Source organism: Siphateles boraxobius, unplaced genomic scaffold (genome assembly GCF_051911475.1).
Source record: "Siphateles boraxobius isolate OS27281-9 unplaced genomic scaffold, OSU_SipBor_1 246, whole genome shotgun sequence".
NCBI classification, from domain to species: Eukaryota; Metazoa; Chordata; class Actinopteri; order Cypriniformes; family Leuciscidae; genus Siphateles; species Siphateles boraxobius.
In genome coordinates this window covers 36,640-55,861 of record NW_027508862.1, presented here as the reverse complement: position 1 = coordinate 55,861, position 19,222 = coordinate 36,640, and the positions used below count along the sequence as shown (strand labels likewise).

General features: G+C 41.6%; 1 protein-coding gene across 2 annotated transcripts in view; it reads left to right on the top strand.

Annotated features, from left to right (window-relative positions):
• Window positions 1-19,222, top strand: part of abl1 (c-abl oncogene 1, non-receptor tyrosine kinase) — a 59,936-nt gene that overhangs the window by 19,066 nt on the left and 21,648 nt on the right. The window contains exons 1-3 of one of the 2 annotated variants that reach the window (XM_077241897.1): window positions 5,273-5,858; window positions 10,128-10,292; window positions 15,807-16,102. In XM_077241897.1, coding sequence (XP_077098012.1) covers window positions 5,774-5,858; window positions 10,128-10,292; window positions 15,807-16,102 — 546 coding nt within the window. In that variant the 5' untranslated portion in view covers window positions 5,273-5,773. Of the gene's footprint in view, window positions 1-5,272; window positions 5,859-10,127; window positions 10,293-15,806; window positions 16,103-19,222 lie in introns of those variants that run through there. The other variant, XM_077241896.1, reaches the window with a different exon arrangement.

Sequence of the window (19,222 nt, the reverse complement as noted above, 5' to 3'; positions counted from 1 at the left end):
GTATAATGTTACCCTAGAGATGCGCATCAGTCACCGCCGAGTCCGCTGTTGAAGTGACGATCATCCATTTATAATCACGCGTAACAACACAGAATAATTGTAATTTGACCATCGGGTTCGGATACTTAAATCAGCTCTATTACCCCTTTTCCACCAACAAGAACCGGGTGCTGGTTCAGAGCCAGAGCCAAAGCTGGTTCAGAGTGGGTTCGACTGACGAGCTTAATAAGAACCGATTTGCCTTTCCACCGGCTAGAGAGCCACAACAGAGCCAGATCTTACGTCACTGTATACGTCTCATGTTGCCCAGCAACGCTAGTGCGGTAGCGCCAAACAGTACGCCAGGCTTGTTCGAGATGCATCGGCTTCTCGCAGATCGATCTCCGCATGACATCAAAGCACTGCGATAGCGTCTAAAAGCACAAGGAGTCGTATGTTCTCCAAACACTCCCGCAGCTCGGATCGGTCCGCGCCGCTCCGATGCATCTCGAACAAGCCATCAACAATAACGGACGTTGCAATACTATGGATGCTCATGGGTTTACAAAATACATCGGAGTCCAACGCGTTTGTGCAGCTCGCCGTAACTTACATAGACGGATATTTATAATCGAGCTGCTATTAGCTCGACTAGCTGCTATTTAAAAATGGCGGTCACAAGTTTCTATTCGTCTTGTTGGTCACGGTAACCCCGCCCCCAGCCCCTGACGCAAGTGGTTCTTACTTGGCTCTGTTCTAGACCAGCAATGATTTGGTGCTACTTAAGAACCACTTTTCCTGGTTCGGAGCTGGTGCTTTGCGTGTGGAAAACCAAAGAACCGAATTGAAACTAGGCTCTGGCTCCGAACCAGCACCAGCTCTGCCTTGGTGGAAAAGGGGTATATGTGTGCGTGACGTGAGCGCGCACAGCGCGTGTCTTCTCCAGGTCGTGCTTACCAGGTTGTTCATAAGAGCCGAAATGTGCCCAGAACAGATGTAGGCTTTAAAGTATTTGGAGCATTTTTAATTACTCGCACTCGCGTCTCGCCTCCTCTGCCATTGTATGCTACCGCGACAAATGACGTCAGAAAAGCGTCAGTATAACCGGTTATGGTCTATTACTGAATCGATACCGAATCGTCCTCGTCTGTATCGCGATGCATCGTAGAAACGATTAATTTCGACACCCCTACTGTTCACACGTGATCTGTTCCCGGTAATCGACTAGTAAAGACTGTATCAAGTCAAGTCATCTTTATTTCTACAGCGCTTTTTACAACACTGAGTGTTTCAAAGCAGCTTTACAGAGATAACAGGAAAATAATGCAACAAGTTTGTTTCCAGAAGAAAATAGCATCACAGTCCAGCTTGAGTAAGTTCAGTGATGGTTCAGTTTTGTTGTAAAACAAGTTATTAATTTAGTTTATATATATATATATAGCCGCTCTGGAGAAAACCGTGATGTCATCTTTCAGTTCTCATATAATGGTGTCAATGCTGGAGATCAATAATGTTGTTGAATATTAAATGTCCCCAACTAAGCAAGACAAAACCCAAAGGTGGAAGAGGCGACAGAATGGAGAATAAAAGCTTGGGAGAAACACTGTTAGTGTGAAGGGGCTATTGAGTGCTTCAGTGAGTGGTGGTGTTGATGGAGCAGAGCATCAGTCTCTCTGTGTGCTGTGGATCATCTCAAACCTCCGCTGGGTTTGGCTCTTTCTGGCCGCACAGGCACGATCATATCCTCATATTTCCAGCCCTTCTGTCATTCTCATGCCTGGAAAGTTCAGAGATGATTTGATATATAAGCTGGCCATTACTCTGCTGATCAGCCCGGGTTCCCAGAGAAATGCTGAAACCCTTTTCCACAGATTCCCAGTGTCCTGCGGGCCGATGAGTCTGTGTCTGATCTTTGTGTAGAGCTCGTTCTCATTATCCACTTTCACACGTCGCTCCAGTCCTCATTCAAGAAGAACTCCTGGAAGAGGAACTGCACGATTAGAGACTAGATTAGAGACCCCATGCTGACTAGGGTTGGGTATCGTTTGAATTTTAACGATTTCGATTCTGCTTATCGATTCCTAATTTCGAAAAAAAAAAAAACTTGGATATCATTCACATGTAGTCTTATTGCACAACATTTTATTGTAGCTGAGTATCAACAAAAATCAACAGGCTAAAGAACACTTACAAGGAATGTTTGCCTGTGGTTTGAAAAACAACTAAAATTACTAATATACATTTCAAGCATTATTAAAGATTAGTAAACACCCAGTAATTAAGAAAAAATTAACAGTCGCAAGGAATAGATACAACTGAACAAAGATTACGATTGAAATAAACAGTGTTTTAAGATTTTCAGGTTCAGAAACTGTAATCAAATGTAAAATAACTGCACTTTATAAATAAAATGTACATTAAAAATATAGTTACAAAAGTTATTCAGTGAAGAACGAGTGAATTTTCTGTCTTTTGTTGTGTGATTAGTGTTATTATAGAGACGGCAGGAATATTAGTACCGTCACTTTAAGAGCTGCACGGATCTAATATACTGATACACACGAACACAGAAACAGAGTCTCTCGCGCTTCAATGGTTTAAACTCATGTTAAAATGCTCACAAAGGAATCGATAAGAGGAACCGAAATATACATTTATAACAAGTATCTGATTCCTGACCAAGTATTCTGGTATCGATTTTCGAATTTTGACATCACCGCAGACTTCAGCTTCTCATCACATCTTCTGTCCAATCAAATGCTCTCTAGAATCTGAAGCTCCGCCCCCTATGCTATACATATCACCTGGCCAAAGTGACCGTGACCATTTATTCGCACCTACTATTTAGGGGTGGGAATCTCTAGGCACCTCACGATTCGATTCGATTACGATTCAGAGGCCTGCGATTCGATTCAAAAGCGATTATCGATTATCTGAATCTTTTGTGTGTGTGTGTGTGTGTGTGTGAATATAAATACTTTGCTTTAAAAGTACAAAGTAATGACCCATTAAGAATTAACGTACAATATATTTTATTAACATTGCAAAAGAACCAACAGGAAAATAAAGTGTGCCTGAACTAGCAGCATACTTGTAGTAAATTAATAATATAACAACAACAGGTGTTCTGACGATTCATGCTACCCATCGAGATGTGCTACTTACTGGTTATGCGCATGTGCAGACTCATTTTTCTACTGCTTACCACGCACATAAATCTATGCATCCTTGCTGTGGAGACTTGTAGGAAACTTTGACAGGTCAAAGATGAATATTTGATGATAATTTTTACTTTTCACACCGTTTTAAAAATAAAAACAGTACATTATACTGTACTCTTAACTTCGAATTTTATTATAATTTTATTTCATATAATATTATAATTTTTACTTGTTATATCAAATGTGATAATTGCTAGTTCATTTAAAATATCCAAATATGCTCCCCATACACTTACCCTGATTAAAATGAAATAACGATGTTATAATATTGTGAGATTTACACCATTATGGAAACAATAGAGAATAAATCATCATTATCTATGATCGATTTGCGTTTGGGTGGCATTTTTCGACAAGGCAGCAGAAATGGTCTGAACACCGGTACAGCCCAGAGCCATAGAGAGAAACGGCTCTGGTACAGCCGAGTGTTTTTCCTCCTCTGGGTGGAAACGTGTCATATGGCTTCTCATATTTGTCGTGTTGCCGAAATATTTTAGTTTTATTCTACAAAGCTTACAACTAGTCTGGCTCTTGTCCAGCTCCTTTCCCCCTTCAACTTCATAGAAGCCAAAATATTTCCACACGTCAGCTTTTAACGAGGAGGGTGTTTGGATTTCGCGCTCAGCCATCGCATATGATGTCTATGATCGCGTCTCTGTTATGTGCACACGCCACAGACAGACGGTCCGGGCACTGCACTTCCGCGCTGCAGAGTTCCGTCTTTTGCGTTCCGTCAATATTACGTCATTATAAATAGGCTACATATCTAAAAAAAAAAAAATTTTTTTTTGTTGAAAATCGATTTTTGACATTTGTGAATCGATTCAGAATCGTCCACGTCCGCATCGCGATGCATCTAAGAATCGATTTTTTCCCCCACCCCTACTACTATTGAATTGAATGCATCATCAGCGCTCTGATTCGCTTTCATGGTGCTGTCAGTCTGCGGGGGAAACTAAACGCTATTGGCTATTTAAAAAGGGGGAGGAGCCATTCAATATTTCCCACCTTCGTTTCCTGCTTCAGTGGAAATTACGTCAACGCATTATATAAAGCTGCGTGTTCCAAGGCTCTTCAGTGGGCCTTTAATATTTGCCTTTTTTTCTCATTAACCGAAGAAATAATCCACTGATTAACCAGTTATATAAAATGTACACGTATAAATGCCATGATATCTGATTCTCTGATCTTTTCATCTTGACCATTCTGTTAATGTGTGAGTCTTTCTCATTGGTTGAATTGAAATCCTATCATTGCAATTCACAAAAAATAAAATAAAACATTAATATTTGGCTTTTTATCCAATTTATTGAAAAAATAATCCACTGATTAACCAGTTATATAAAAAGTGCATATAATTCACAAAAGTATTAGTGAACAAGACCCAGTGTCCATCATAATAATCTCAATGTTTATCACGATATAGTTGAGCATTTAAAAGTAAACGCTCAGTAATTAAAAAATAAAAAATTTGAGATGTGTGTTCGGTTGCTCAAACGCTCGAGTATTTAAAAGTGCAAGTGAATATGTGTGGCCCTGGATCACAAAAGCAGTCACGAGTCGCACGGGTGTATTTGTGGCAATATCCAACAACACACTGTGTGGGTTCAAAATTATCCATTTTTCTTTTATGCCAAAAATCATTAGGATATTAAGTAAAAAATCAAGTTCCATGAAGATATTTTGTAAAGTTCCTACCATAAATATCTAAAACATTTATTTTTGTGTTTCGATTTTCTAAATGTTTCTATTTTTTTTAGCACCCTCAGATTCCAGATTATTAAATACTTTCTATCTCGGACAAATATTGTTCTATCCTAACAACCAATACATCAATAAAACGGTAATTTATTCAGCTTTCAGATGATGCAATTTCAAAAAATTGACCCATGTGACTGGTGTTGTATACTGGTCTTTTGGCATAACTGCTCTTGATCCTGTGCACTAGTGCTACAGTCCCTTTGTTTTAAGCCTGAACCCAGTCTGTGAGCAACAGATAGCGAGCTCTGTGTAGGAGGGGCTTGTGGAACGGAAAGACAAAGGCAGATTCCAGTTACACTCTCTCACAGCAGATAATGCTGCAGGTTTCAGTCGGGGGGAGGAGCCAGTGATGTCATCGGCAGTGATGTCATCGGCCCCCGATCCTGAAAGGGCCTCTTTGTTGGCAGGGAGCAGTTCTTGCTTTTCCTCTGGATCGTCTCTCAAGACGACAAACACCATGAAAAAGACAACACTATCGTCAAAGTGCTTCATTTAACTCCGACACACTTTTGGCTGTTGTGGGAAATATCCGTATGGATGGCTAGTTCCTCACCGGACAGAGAAAATGAGAAGAACGGGAAGAGCGGGGGGGAAAATGGAGCCTCTTACTTTGGAAACTCGTTAGAAGAACGTTGTGAAGTGGGTTTAAGATGAAGAAAAACCGTGTTTGACTTTTATCCTCACGTTGTATGTTACTTAAGCTCCTAACAAACAACTTTTTATGTTTTTGGCTACTTTCTTTTGAACTTTCATTTGGATAAAAGAGAAAAGAACTGGATTATATTTTTCGATTTGGACGTGTTGGGAAGCAAATGAAAATGTTGGAAATTTGTCTAAAATTGGTGGGCTGTAAATCCAAGAAAGGACTTTCTTCGTCCTCCAGCTGTTACTTTGAAGGTAAGTGACTGTGTGTTTGTGTGTGTGTGTGTGTGTTTGTGTGTGTGAGTGAGTGTGAATCTCAATAACAGAGTGGCCGAGACCGAGCTCGGGCTTCGGATGAACACACGGATGGATCTGTGTCGATGGTCTGGTGAAAATCCAAGGCCTCGGTTCTCCTTCTGTCTGTTTGGAAAGTGGAGGAGGGGGAACGAGCGAGAGCAAAGCCAGACATACTGGCTCGAGGAAAAGAAAGAGGGGAAAAACGAGGGAGGAGAAAACACTGGGAAATCTGATTCCTGTCTGGATTGAGCCGTGCAGTTTGGTGTGTGTGTGTGTGGAGAGAGTTTTGGATGGATCTTTGAGCTAATTTACTGAATGATCTTATTGAGTCTGTGTGTGTGTGTGTGTGTTCGATTTCAAGTCTCAGGCTGATTTAACAATAATGAGACGTTTGTGAGATTACTGAATGCCAGTAACGGTTGGAAAACGTCTTTTTAACCTGTTAACCCTATAGAGGTTTGAACTTAAAGGAGCATTAACCTAGTATTACCTCGGATACCCACGCTCTATTATAGTCTTTCAGGCCCTTCTAAAAAAGAAAAGTGGAAAAAAAATAAACACAGAGCTCCTCTGACCCTTATTTCTGAATGCATTATTGTCTCGCGAGATCTGATGTGATATTTTGGCTGTCGTGGACGGTTATTTTAATAATGCAAATGAGGGGCGCGTTGATTGGTGGCAGGAAGGAGGGGGCTTGACACCGCAGGTAACTTCAGCATATCATTCCAAAATGACATCATGGCGCAAGTTGTGAATGAACCCGCACCACGGTTTCTGTCTGGCAGCCAACATCTCTAACGTTTGATGCAACGACAGTACTGGTACCAGACACTGCATGAGATGTGCTAGCCTAATAATGGCATGATGAAAAGAAAAAAACACAATTACAAATTCAAAAAAATTATGAGTGATATGCAAAAAAAATTTGTTTCAGTACTTCAAGCGGTAGAAAGACATATACAAAATACTCCAATAGCTCAATAAATGTGACAATACTTATTGCTAGTGAAATTGTAATCACAACCAATTCAAAAAGAAAAAATACACCATTGCCTGATACATTCTTACAGAAGCCCCACTAACTGAAAGCTATTTTTCAGACTGCATGTTTTCGATGAGTTTTGCTAATAATGTTTTGTGGTATATTGTTTTCATAATTACATTTAGCAAACAGTTTTAGGCACTGTGCATGGACTCCTGTACCGTCACTACTGTAGTGTAAAACAAAGTGGAAAGATGTGACTAGCATTCGTAGAGTCCATTCCCCGTGTTTACCTCGAAGCTAACGTTACATACAATAGCCGCATTAGTAGTTAGCTGCTGTTTGTTACACACAGTAGAGTAATAAAAACACAGTCTTACCGTTTCAATTTCAGGCAAGTCCCTGATTGGTGGAATGGCACCTTTTTCCAAACGTAGCTTCGAGGCAAACTTCGCCTGATATTGCCCCAAATATGTAAAGGATTCCTGTGTAAAATGTTTAGCGCAGACACCTAACGTTGAGCCAGTTGATAAGGTTGTTGGAACAGCGTCATTAAAAATGAATTTCATCCACTGGTCTCTGGTAGTTTGGTCCGTTTTTGGTAGAGAAAACACATTTGAATGTTGATTCTGGCAGTCAACCACAGAGCAACTCACGTGTGCACTACATTTCTGCATTTTTCTTGACTGAATCAGAGGGGGAGAGGGGCAGGACGGGCTTCCTGCAGAATATGTCTGCGGTGTCCATATACCTATATCCTGCCCCGTCTTGACGTCAAGTCGGGGGAGAAAGTAAAATCTCGTATTTTGAGTGTGCTGGTTTACGAACCCTGGGGTAAACAAACGCTTCACTTTTGAATATCGGCTTCCCGGCCAATGTATAATCCTTAGGCAATCATAACATACATTGATCCTCGTGGAAAAGTGAAAATTACAGGTTATGACTCCTTTAAATAGTTATAATTCAGGAACTCCTCGAAATACTGACCTACAGTTGGTCTCTTTTAATAGAAAACACTCAAGAAGAGTGTAGAAAAGCTATAGAAGTTTACTGTAGAGCTTATGTACTGAACTAAACATTTATTTAAGTCAGGTGATTAAGTCAAGTCACATTTATTTACAACACAGTGTTTCAAAGCAGCTTTACAGAGATAACAGGAAAATAATGCAACAAAGTTTATTTCTAGAAGAAAATAGCGTCACAGTCCAGCTTAAGTTCAAAGATGGTTCAGTTTTGTTGTAAAAAAGTTATTAATTTAGTTCATTTTATATATATATATATAGAGAGCCGCTCTGGAGGAAACCTGATGTCATCGTCCAGCTCAGTTCAGTTCTCATATAATGGTGTAATACAAAATATAAATTTCACAAAATAGTTTGGACTCTAAAGTTGCTAGAAAATCAAAGCAAGTTTTGTTCCAAATTTGAAGTTGATATCACAAAAATTTTGCCGCCAAAAGGTTTTAAAGTATCGCTCTATGGTGTAACAATGTCCCGTTTCAGAACGGTTTCACAGGAAGATTTTTGAGTGTTTAAGCTTTCAAATTATACCTAATTGGTGATTTACTAAAATATATGAAAGGAAAAAATGGAAATAAATAGAAGAACCAAGTGTGATACTGACAATCAGGGCAAAAGTTGAAAAAGCGTCTGGTTGGATGTAATGTATTGATGCTTTATCTCAGAAATATGCAAATCTCTCCTGTGTTTGATCATAGTGATGCATCTGAGTTTGACGTGAAGCAAAGAATGAGCAGTTTATGGCGACAAAACGTTATACTTCGTGTAAAAAAATAAATTAAAAAAATGTTAATATCTGTCCGATTCTTGTATAATCATCAATATCTCATGCAGTTTAATGAGCTCATGTGAACTGGGACAGGGCCATTGAAGGGAACAGCAAAAAGACCATTTAAATATGATAAAAGACAAGTTACATTATCTAAAATTACTACCAAAATCCACTGTTGTCGTAATAGTTTGCCATTCTCTCATTATTTACTGACTCTCATGTTCTTCAGTGCAACACAAGGAACATCTTTATCATGGCTGTCAAACTGTAATGACCGTAAAGCGTGACCGGGTTCGGGCTCATCGGCGCCGGTGTTCTGATGTTTCTTTTCCGTTTTAAAGGGAAAACTCTAGGATTGTGTGAAATGACTGATTAAAGAGATGCGAATAATGTTCAGATTGACTTTTATGCACATGCCATGTGACACATACAGCTGTGGTGACGTGCCGATGATTATTGCTGAACACATCTGGGATGAGTGTGAATCTCCATCAGAACACGTGCAGGGTTCAGCCCTGAATCAGAAGACAAAAAAATGTTTTTGAGGACAGTTGAGAAATCGTTGATGTCACTGATGCTTCATTTTTCTGTGGAAACCGTGATGCATTTCATTTTTCAGGATTCTTTGATGAAAGGAAAGTTCAAAAGAACTGCATTTATTTGAAACAGAATCTTTTGTAATATTATAAATGTCTTTACTGTCACTTTTGATCAATTTTAATGTGTCCTTGCTGACTAAAAGTATCAACTTCTTTAAAAAAAAAAAGTTCTTGCTGTGAACTGTCATTTAAAACAATTTTTGCCTGAATAAGGACAGCCTCATTGAACAGTTCCTGAGGGTTAGGGTGACCCATAATCCTGCCCGCTACTCTGACCAGGTTGAGAATCTGCGATTAAGTTTGACACTCAAATTACCAAACCAACTGGTGATACCATACCTTAAAATACACTCTATTTCTGCCCTATAGAATATTAACATTATGTTTTACTGACACCAAACAACCGCAGTCTGCGTAAAAAGTGGAGGCGCTGGTGGATTCTAACGCAGACAGTGTTCATCATTGTCAGTGCTTTATTCGCTGACTTTAGCAGCTCTCTTACACGAAGAGCAACATAGTGACGAAACGCGTTTGTCTATTCAGGGCCACTGTAGAAACATGTCGATGTAAGGAGAACCGCGGTGTGTGTAGACAGAAACGGCTCATTCTAAGATAATAAACACATAACGGTTCATTATGTAAGGTTTATACACCACTGAAAACATAGATATGCATATGATATTGCGTTTCTGTCTACATATTCTCCTATATATTACACAATGCACCTTTTAAGAATTTTTTTGAGAATATTTATTTTATGTTGGTCAGATTGTTCTGTGTTATAGTAATGGGAATTCCCCTCGCATGTCAACATTCAGTGTGGTGTATTGACCTTTGACTTTGATGTGTTTGCAGAAGCTCTTCAGCGGCCCGGTTTCGAGCCTCCGGGTCTTTCTGAAGCGGCTCGCTGGAACTCCAAGGAGAATCTGCTGGCGGGACCCGGAGAAAACGACCCCAACCTGTTCGTGGCGCTGTATGACTTCGTAGCGAGCGGCGACAACACTCTCAGCATCACCAAAGGTGAGAAACACACTCATATTTCATCATCTGACGCCTGCAAACACTCACCATCACTCAGACTCGGCCTTTCATGAGGTCAAAGCTTCAGAGGTCGATACAAAACCAGTCAAATGTCACCCTGTTCAACAGTAATATTGCTCACAAGGCACGTTTCCATTACAGATTATCGCAAAACTTTTGCGATTTATTCAAAAATTCGATAAAAAACTATTGGGAAATGACGGCGTTTCCATTAACTGATGTTATGCTACTAAAATGTAATTTTTTCCCTCTCACGATCAGTCATTCCAAAAATCATGGCGACGGATGTTGGTTTATATGATTTCTGTATATCCCAGTCACCGCACTGGCCGTGTGTGTGTGTGTGTGTGTGTGTTTGTGTGTGTTATCCAGCATTAATGGCCAGGAAAGACTCTTATACTGTGAGCGGCTCATATGAGGAGTTTTTAACTGTAATTCTTAGGGATGTAACGATTCACTCAACTCACGATGCGATACGATTCACGATACTGGTTTCACGATACGATTTTCTCACGATTTTTTTAACAAGTGATTAATTTAAGAAATTAACCTTTTATTATTTCTCAGACAAAATGCTTTCTTTTTCATTTTGAAATATATTTGTCAAATAAAAAAACTACATTGAAATTTAAAAAAAAATCCCTTCAAGGTTGTTTCGACTCAGTCTTTCTGTCTGTCTGGTCGAGAGGGTGGACACTGGTACCTTCCCACACTAAGTAAAAGACTATGTAAAATTAGTACCACATTTACAGGGGTTTTAATTTTGTTATAATTTGTATCATTACACTAGCAAGAGTAAAAAAAAACACATTTAGAAAAATATGCCATAACCATCAATAAATTATATATACAAAAAAATATATATCCATGTACACATTTAGAGAAAGAGATTGTAAAATAAATACAACACCTGGTTGCCACGGAAACACTGATGCACCTTGTGATCTCCGTGGCTCTCAGACTTGTCGTATTAATGCCTTTTACATGAAAACGGAGGTGACTTGTGCTTCTCACGGTGGTGATTATTATTAGTCTACGGAAAGTCAAAATGCCGCCACACCTCCGATTTGATGAGTCAATATCTACGCTTGCCGTCGCCATGTGTTTGACGGCACGTGCACACCAGTGAGGCACACACTGGCGCGGCGCGAGCGGAGCAAACCGAGCGTTTTCAGTCCATTCCTATAGAAGTTGAGCTTGGCTCACACAAGCTCTAGTTCCAAGAATGAAGTGAAAACACTCGCTAGCTTCGCGCCAGTGTGTCCTTGCTGCCATTGTGCCTGTAAAGCGAGGTTCACAACTTCACAGTAGGCTAACGTTACAATAAACGCCCCTGCTTAAAACGTGTATCGCGATTCGTTTAACATTTCAAACCGACGTCACACATTTTTATCGATTTTCAACCGGTTGCAAGTGTATCGTTACATACCTAGTAATTCTTTTGTCTTCTATGAGTTTAATAAAGAACTCTGTCTCGTATCCTGTTCAAACACACCGCATCATCTACGTCAGGTGACTGTAAAGCCTAGTTCACACTACATGATTTTAAGCCCGATTTAAGCCCGATTTGCAAATCGTTGAGCTCCCCGACAGGTCAGGGTGTTATCGCGTGCAAATCGAGGGGGATTAGCGGGCGATGAACGCTCGCCAATCTGTTAGTATGAAAGAGCTAACAACGCATCAAAGACACTCGCAGACGCCTCACAGACGCGACGCCGAGCCTATAAAAATATCTAGCATGCTAGATATCCAGAGGTGTCGCACGACTCAACCTCACTGATGTCATGAGCAACAGCCAATCAGAGCAAGGCATGGGTTGAGGTCACCGGGTAAATACACGATTTTTGCCGTCAGCCAAACATAAACATGCAGCTACATCTCCGATATAAACATGCTGTACTCGCCTCCAACTCTCTCTGTAGCACAGACAATCCCTGCTGTTCGCGTTTGCGGATCCACTCGCCCATACTCTCTTATTTTTTCTTTTTTTGCGTTTTTTTCTCAGAGCAAATCATCGCGCAAACAGTTTGCAGCACTAGTTTCTGTCTGACGTCCGTATTCGCGGCCGTGTTTGTGTTCTTCTTCGGCGCGCGTGCGGTTTCGCCTCATTTCCGCTTCGTTTTATCGCGTGAGTTTTCGTGACAAAACGTGGTTTGTAGACAAGATAGAATCGTTGGGTCACTGAGTTGTTGTCAACTCGTGTAGTGCGTTACCTCCGGTTGCGGATCAATCACGTTGTGTCGTGTGGTGTGAACAGCTCAACAACTTGAACACTCCTGATTTCACAGAGAGCAAGTCATGTAGTGTGAACCCCTCAGTTCAGCCCGTCGTTTTAAAATCATGTAGTGTGAACAAGGCTTAAACGCACAAAAACTGTTTTCATTGCAGTTTTGTGAAATATTCCTTTTCGAATTGCCTGAAAAACCTCCTCATGCGAGCGTAAAAACTTTATTGCCATAAATGGGAGTTTTTGCGAAATTGACGTGTTTTGATTGGACGTATTTGCAATTGGAAATTTCAATTAGCGCAATTTGAAGGGTGATGGAAACGCGGCTACAGACTCCTTTAATTATTAAAGTTTATTATTATTATTATTACATTAAAAACAGTACCATGTGTCAGCAAGATTCATAACCTAATAATGTTCATATCTAGGGTTGGGAATCGAAATTCATTAGTTAACATGAACTAAGAATGAACAATACTTCTTCAGCATTTATTAATCTTATTAATAATCATTTATTAATGCACTGTGAACTAACATGAACAAACAATGAACAGCTGTATTTTTATTAACTAACATTAACAAAGATTAATAAATACTGCATTTATTAATGTTAACTAATGAACCTTATTGTAAAGTGTTACCATTAAAGTGTATTATTATTATTACATTGAAACAATACCATGTATCAGCAAGACTTATAACCCTATAATGTTCATACCTGATGTTTTGCACAGATCAGAAATTTGCTTCTTCTGGTTTCATTAATTACATTTAAAAAACTAAAAGGTTTCTTCTAGTAGAGTTTGAGCTCTCACACACTTCGGCCACACACTGTTTTGTGTCAACATTATTCTTAATTACTGACTAGTACTTCTCATCCTCTGCTCATTTCTGCTGGTGTTTTCTGGTTTGAGTCGCAGCAAGAGAGAAGCCGGTCACATGACTGACTGGAAATACACACATTTGCTGCACATTCTTCATCTCTTCCTTTATCTTGCACGACACGTTCGTTCTTTCCATTCGGCCCGTTATCTCACTTCATTAGATAATGAGAGCATGATTCAGTATAAAGATATTTCACTCAGGGTTTGCTCTTTTTTTCATGTACATTGTTCATTTAGCAGATGCTTTTATCTAATAATTTCAAATTGGGAACATCACATGCAATTCATCACACAGCCACACTTTTCATAGTACACAAGTATTGTTTTCATGGATTGCAGGGTTCGTACAACGTGCTTAAATGACTTGAGTTTGACTTTTTGAAATTAAAGTCCTGGAAAACCATTGAAAACAGCCATAATTATGAAGAGGTTCTTGAAAAGTGATTTACTTATTTAAATACAATATACAGTCAAACCAAAAATTATTATTATTTAGACACCAGATATAATTTTTGATATTGTTTTACTAGTGTGTGCAGGACACTATAGTTCATTTATGTAAGTGAGGAGAGCAGAATAAAGTAAACTGTGACATATTATACACAAATATTCTTCATACAGTAAAAATAATACAAATTTGGGAGCAAAAATGATTGGGACACTTTGAGCTGATCATGTTTTGCTGAAGTGTTTTTTCTTTAATAACTAATGCAGCTTTTTACACCACAGACTGAACAACATGAAGCATTGCTTGGTAACTGGTTGAGCTAAACTGGTATTATCTAATTGTGTAGTTAAATTTAACAGCTGACAGATATTCAACATAATTCATGTGTGAGAGTCTAACAGAAGGACGGACAAAACCAGTGAAATATCATATGAGTTCATAATTCTGAGTTCTTTTATTACAATTTCCTAAACTATAGGGAATAAACTGTGATGTGAGAAATGTTGAAGGTGTCCGAATGAATTTTGGTTTGACTGTATATGAAATAGTTTAATCTTTTCGCAAAAACAAATATACTCTTTTCACGCAAAGTTAAAGGGATACTCCACTTTTTTTGGAAATAGGCTCATTTTACAACTCCCCCAGAGTTAAACTGTTGAGTTTTACCGTTTTTGAATCCATTCAGCCGATCTCCGGTTCTGGCGGTACCACTTTTAGCATAACTTAGCATACATAATTGAAGTGGACAAGACCATTAGCATTTAAAAAAAAAAATGACCAAAGTGTTTCGATATTTTTCCTTTTTAAAATTTGACTCTTCTGTAGTTACATCGTGCACTAAGACCGACGGAAAATGTAAAGTTGCGATTTTCTAGGCTGATATGGCTAGGAACTATACTCTCATTCCTGCGTAATAATCAAGAAACTTTACTGCCGTACCATGAGTGCAGCAGGCGTAATGATATGACGCAGCGCAGTTGACGGAAGGTAGCCTATTTTCAGGCGCTGCGTCATATCATTACGCCTGCTGCACACATGGTACGGCAGTAAAGTTTCTTGATTATTACGCAGGAATGAGAACGTTTTTTTTTTCAGTGTGTTCAAGGGACCTGCAGCTAGCGGATCGCGAGGAGATGTTTGCTGTATGTGACAAAAAATGTTTCAGTCTAAAAAACGCTTAGAGCACTTTTAATGAAGCATTAGCTTCAGTGTTACCCATGCGACGCATTGCTGGTCAGCTGAGCCTTGAAAAGTGGAGCTCAAAGTTAAAAAATAATTAACACCTTGTTTCATTACATCTTTCTTTTAATGTATCAGCGTTTTTGAACGTGTTTGTAGAATAAACGTTCATGACTCACTCAAAGATAGTCCGTTGCCGTAGCGATGCGCTGAGTGACAGCCTTTCAATGTTTATTTTCGATTACATTGGTTACTGAAAATCTCCTCGTTTTTGTGCATGCTGACCACATCGTTACACTTATTTATATAGCAGCAAATAAATATAAATAAATAAATTGCAATAATACCACATATCGCACTATTGAGCCACTCAAAATTACTGTAAGGGAAATTGCGCGACAGCGCTATTTGCACAAGCAGGACCGATTCGCTGATATACGCCTGTTTTCAAACACTCGTGTGTGTAAGTGTCTGTAAGCGCTCGCTAAAGAGCCTCATTGATGTATATTTACAACGTTTTTGAAGCACTGATCATTGTAGCCAATCGCAGACATCCGATGAGCTCGTGAACACAACGGCCAATCAGAGGTGTTTATGATTCCGCTCAGCGCTCAAAGCCTCACATTTTTTACATTTCAGTACCGACTTGGTACTGAAGTCGATACTTTTGACAACACTATAATAGACCCTGACATGTGATGTGGTAGAGCCGGCCCAATGCATTGAGTGACTGACTGTAACGTGTCTATAACCAGGAGAGAAGCTGAGGGTTCTGGGATACAATCACAATGGCGAGTGGTGCGAGGCGCAGACGAAGAACGGGCAGGGCTGGGTGCCGAGCAACTACATCACACCAGTGAACAGCCTGGAGAAGCACAGCTGGTACCACGGGCCCGTGTCGCGCAACGCCGCCGAGTACCTGCTCAGCAGCGGCATCAACGGCAGCTTCCTGGTGCGCGAGAGCGAGAGCAGCCCCGGCCAGCGGTCCATATCGCTGCGCTACGAGGGGCGTGTCTACCACTACCGTATCAACACCGCCTCCGACGGCAAGGTGAGTGTGAGTGAGTGTGTGAGTGTGTGAGTGTGTGAGTGTGTGAGTGAGTGTGTGAGTGAGTGTGTTTGTGTGAGTGAGTGTGTTTGTGTGAGTGAGTGTGAGTGAGTGTGTGTGAGTGAGTGTGTGTGAGTGAGTGTGTGTGAGTGAGTGTGTGTGAGAGAGTGAGTGTGTGAGTGGGTGAGGGAGTGTGTGAGTGAGTGTGTGTGAGTGAGGGTCCATATCGCTGCGCTACGAGGGGCGCGTCTACCACTACCGTATCAACACCGCCTCCGACGGCAAGGTGAGTGTGTGAGTGAGTGTGTTTGTGTGAGTGAGTGAATGTGAGAGTGAGTGAGTGAGTGAGTGAGTGAGTGAGTGAGTGAGTGTGTGTGTGTGTGTGTGTGTGTGTGTGTGTGTGTGTGTGTGTGTGTGTGTGTGTGTGTGTGTGTGTGTGTGTGTGTGTGTGTGTGTGTGTGTGTGTGTGTGTGTGTGTGAGTGAGTGTGTGAGTGAGTGTGTGTATGTGTGTGAGTGAGTGAGTGTGTTTGTGTGAGTGTGTGTGAGTGTGTGAGTGAGTGTGTGAGTGAGTGTGTGTGTGTGAGTGAGAGAGTGAGTGAGTGAGTGTGTGTGAGTGAGTGAGTGTGTGAGTGTGTGAGTGAGTGAGTGTGAGTGTGTAAGTGTGTGAGTGAGTGTGTGAGTGAGTGTGTGAGTGAGTGGGTGAGTGAGTGAGAGAGTGTGTGTGAGTGTGTGAGAGAGAGTGGGTGAGTGAGTGTGTGAGTGTGAGTGCATGTGTGAGTGAGTGTGTGAGTGAGTATGTGTGTGAGTGAGTGAGTGTGTTTGTGTGAGTGAGTGAGTGAGTGTGTGTGTGTGTGTGTGTGAGAGAGTGAGTGAGTGAGTGTGTGTGAGTGAGTGTGTGAGGGAGTGAGTGAGTGTGTGAGGGTGTGTGAGAGAGTGAGTGAGTGTGTGTGAGTGAGTGTGTGTGAGTGAGTGTGTGTGAGTGAGTGTGTGTGAGTGAGTGTGTGTGAGTGAGTGTGTGTGAGTGTGTGTGAGTGAGTGAGTGTGAGTGTGTAAGTGTGTGAGTGAGTGTGTGAGTGAGTGAGAGAGTGGGTGAGTGAGTGTGTGAGAGAGAGTGGGTGAGTGAGTGTGTGAGGGTGTGTGAGAGTGTGTGAGTGTGAGTGAGTGAGTGAGTGAGTGAGTGTGTGTGTGAGTGAGTGAGTGTGTGTGTGTGAGTGTGTGAGTGAGTGAGTCACTGAGTGTGTGTGTGAGTGAGTGTGAGTGAGTGAGTGAGTGTGTTTGTGTGAGGGTGTGTGAGGGAGTGAGAGTGATTGAGAGTGATTGAGAGTGAGTGTGTGAGTGTGTGTGTGAGTGTGTGAGTGAGTGGGTGAGTGTGTGTGTGAGAGTGAGTGAGTATGTGTGAGTGAGTGAGCAAGTCACTGAGTGTGTGAGTGTGTGTGAGAGTGTGAGTGGGGAAGTGTGTGTGTGTGAGGGTGTGTGAGGGAGGGAGGGAGTGAGTGAGAGTGAGTGAGTGAGTGGGTGAGTGTGTGTGTGAGTGTGTGAGTGAGTGAGTGTGTGAGTGAGTGAGTGAGTGTGTGAGTGTGTGAGTGAGTGTGTGAGTGAGTGAGTGAGTGAGTGAGTGAGTGAGTGAGTGTGTGTGTGAGGGAGTGAGAGTGAGGTTGTGAGAGTGAGTGAGTGTGTGTGTGAGTGTGTGTGAGTGTGTGTGTGAGTGTGTGTGTGTGAGTGAGTGAGTGTGTGTATGAGTGAGTGTGTGTGAGAGTGAGTGTGTGTGTGAGTGAGTGTGTGTGAGAGTGAGTGTGTGAGTGAGTGAGTGAGTGAGTGAGTGTGTGTGTGAGGTTGTGTGAGGGAGTGAGAGTGAGTGAGTGAGAGTGTGTGTGAGTGTGAGTGAGTGAGTGTGTGTGTGAGGTTGTGTGAGGGAGTGAGAGTGAGCGAGTGAGTGAGTGAGTGAGTGAGTGTGTGAGTGTGTGAGTGTGTGTGTGAGGTTGTGTGTGTGAGTGAGTGAGTGGGTGAGTGAGTGTGTGAGTGAGTGTGTGAGTGAGTGTGTGAGTGTGTGTGTGAGGTTGTGTGAGTGAGTGAGTGGGTGAGTGTGTGAAAGTGAGTGAGTGTGTGTGAGTGAGTGAGTGAGTGAGAGTGAGTGAGAGTGAGTGAGTGAGTGAGTGAGCGAGTCACTGAGTGAGTGTGTGTGAGTGAGTGAGTGAGTGAGAGTGAGAGAGTGAGTGAGAGTGAGTGAGTGTGTGAGTGAGTGAGCGAGTCACTGAGTGAGTGTGTGTGAGTGAGTGAGAGTGTGTGAGTGAGTGAGCGAGTCACTGAGTGAGTGTGTGTGAGTGTGTGTGAGTGAGTGAGAGTGAGTGAGTGAGAGTGTGTGAGTGAGTGAGCGAGTCACTGAGTGAGTGTGTGTGAGTGTGTGAGTGTGTGAGTGAGTGAGTGTGTGAGTGAGTGTGTGAGTGTGTGAGGGTGTGAGAGTGAGTGAGTGAGTGAGTGAGTGAGAGTGTGTGAGGGTGTGAGACTGAGTGAGTGAGTGTGTGTGTGAGTGAGCGAGTCACTGAGTGAGTGTGTGAGAGTGAGTGTGTGAGAGTGAGTGAGTGAGTGAGTGAGTGAGAGTGTGTGAGGGTGTGAGACTGAGTGAGTGAGTGTGTGTGTGAGTGAGCGAGTCACTGAGTGAGTGTGTGAGAGTGAGTGTGTGAGAGTGAGTGAGAGTGAGTGTGTGTGTGAGTGTGTGTGTGAGTGTGTGTGTGAGTGTGTGTGTGAGTGTGTGTGTGAGTGTGTGTGTGAGTGTGTGTGTGAGTGTGTGTGTGAGTGTGTGTGTGAGTGTGTGAGTGAGTGTGTGAGAGTGAGTGAGTGTGTGAGTGAGTGAGTGTGTGAGTGTGTGAGAGTGAGTGAGTGAGTGAGGGTGTGAGAGTGAGTGAGTGAGTGTGTGTGAGAGTGTGTGTGTGAGTGAGTGTGTGTGAGTGAGTGTGTGTGTGTGAGTGTGTGTGTGAGTGAGTGTGTGAGTGTGTGAGTGAGTGTGTGAGAGTGAGTGAGTGTGTGAGTGAGTGAGTGTGTGAGTGTGTGAGAGTGAGTGAGTGAGTGAGGGTGTGAGAGTGAGTGAGAGAGTGTGTGTGTGAGTGTGTGTGTGAGTGTGTGTG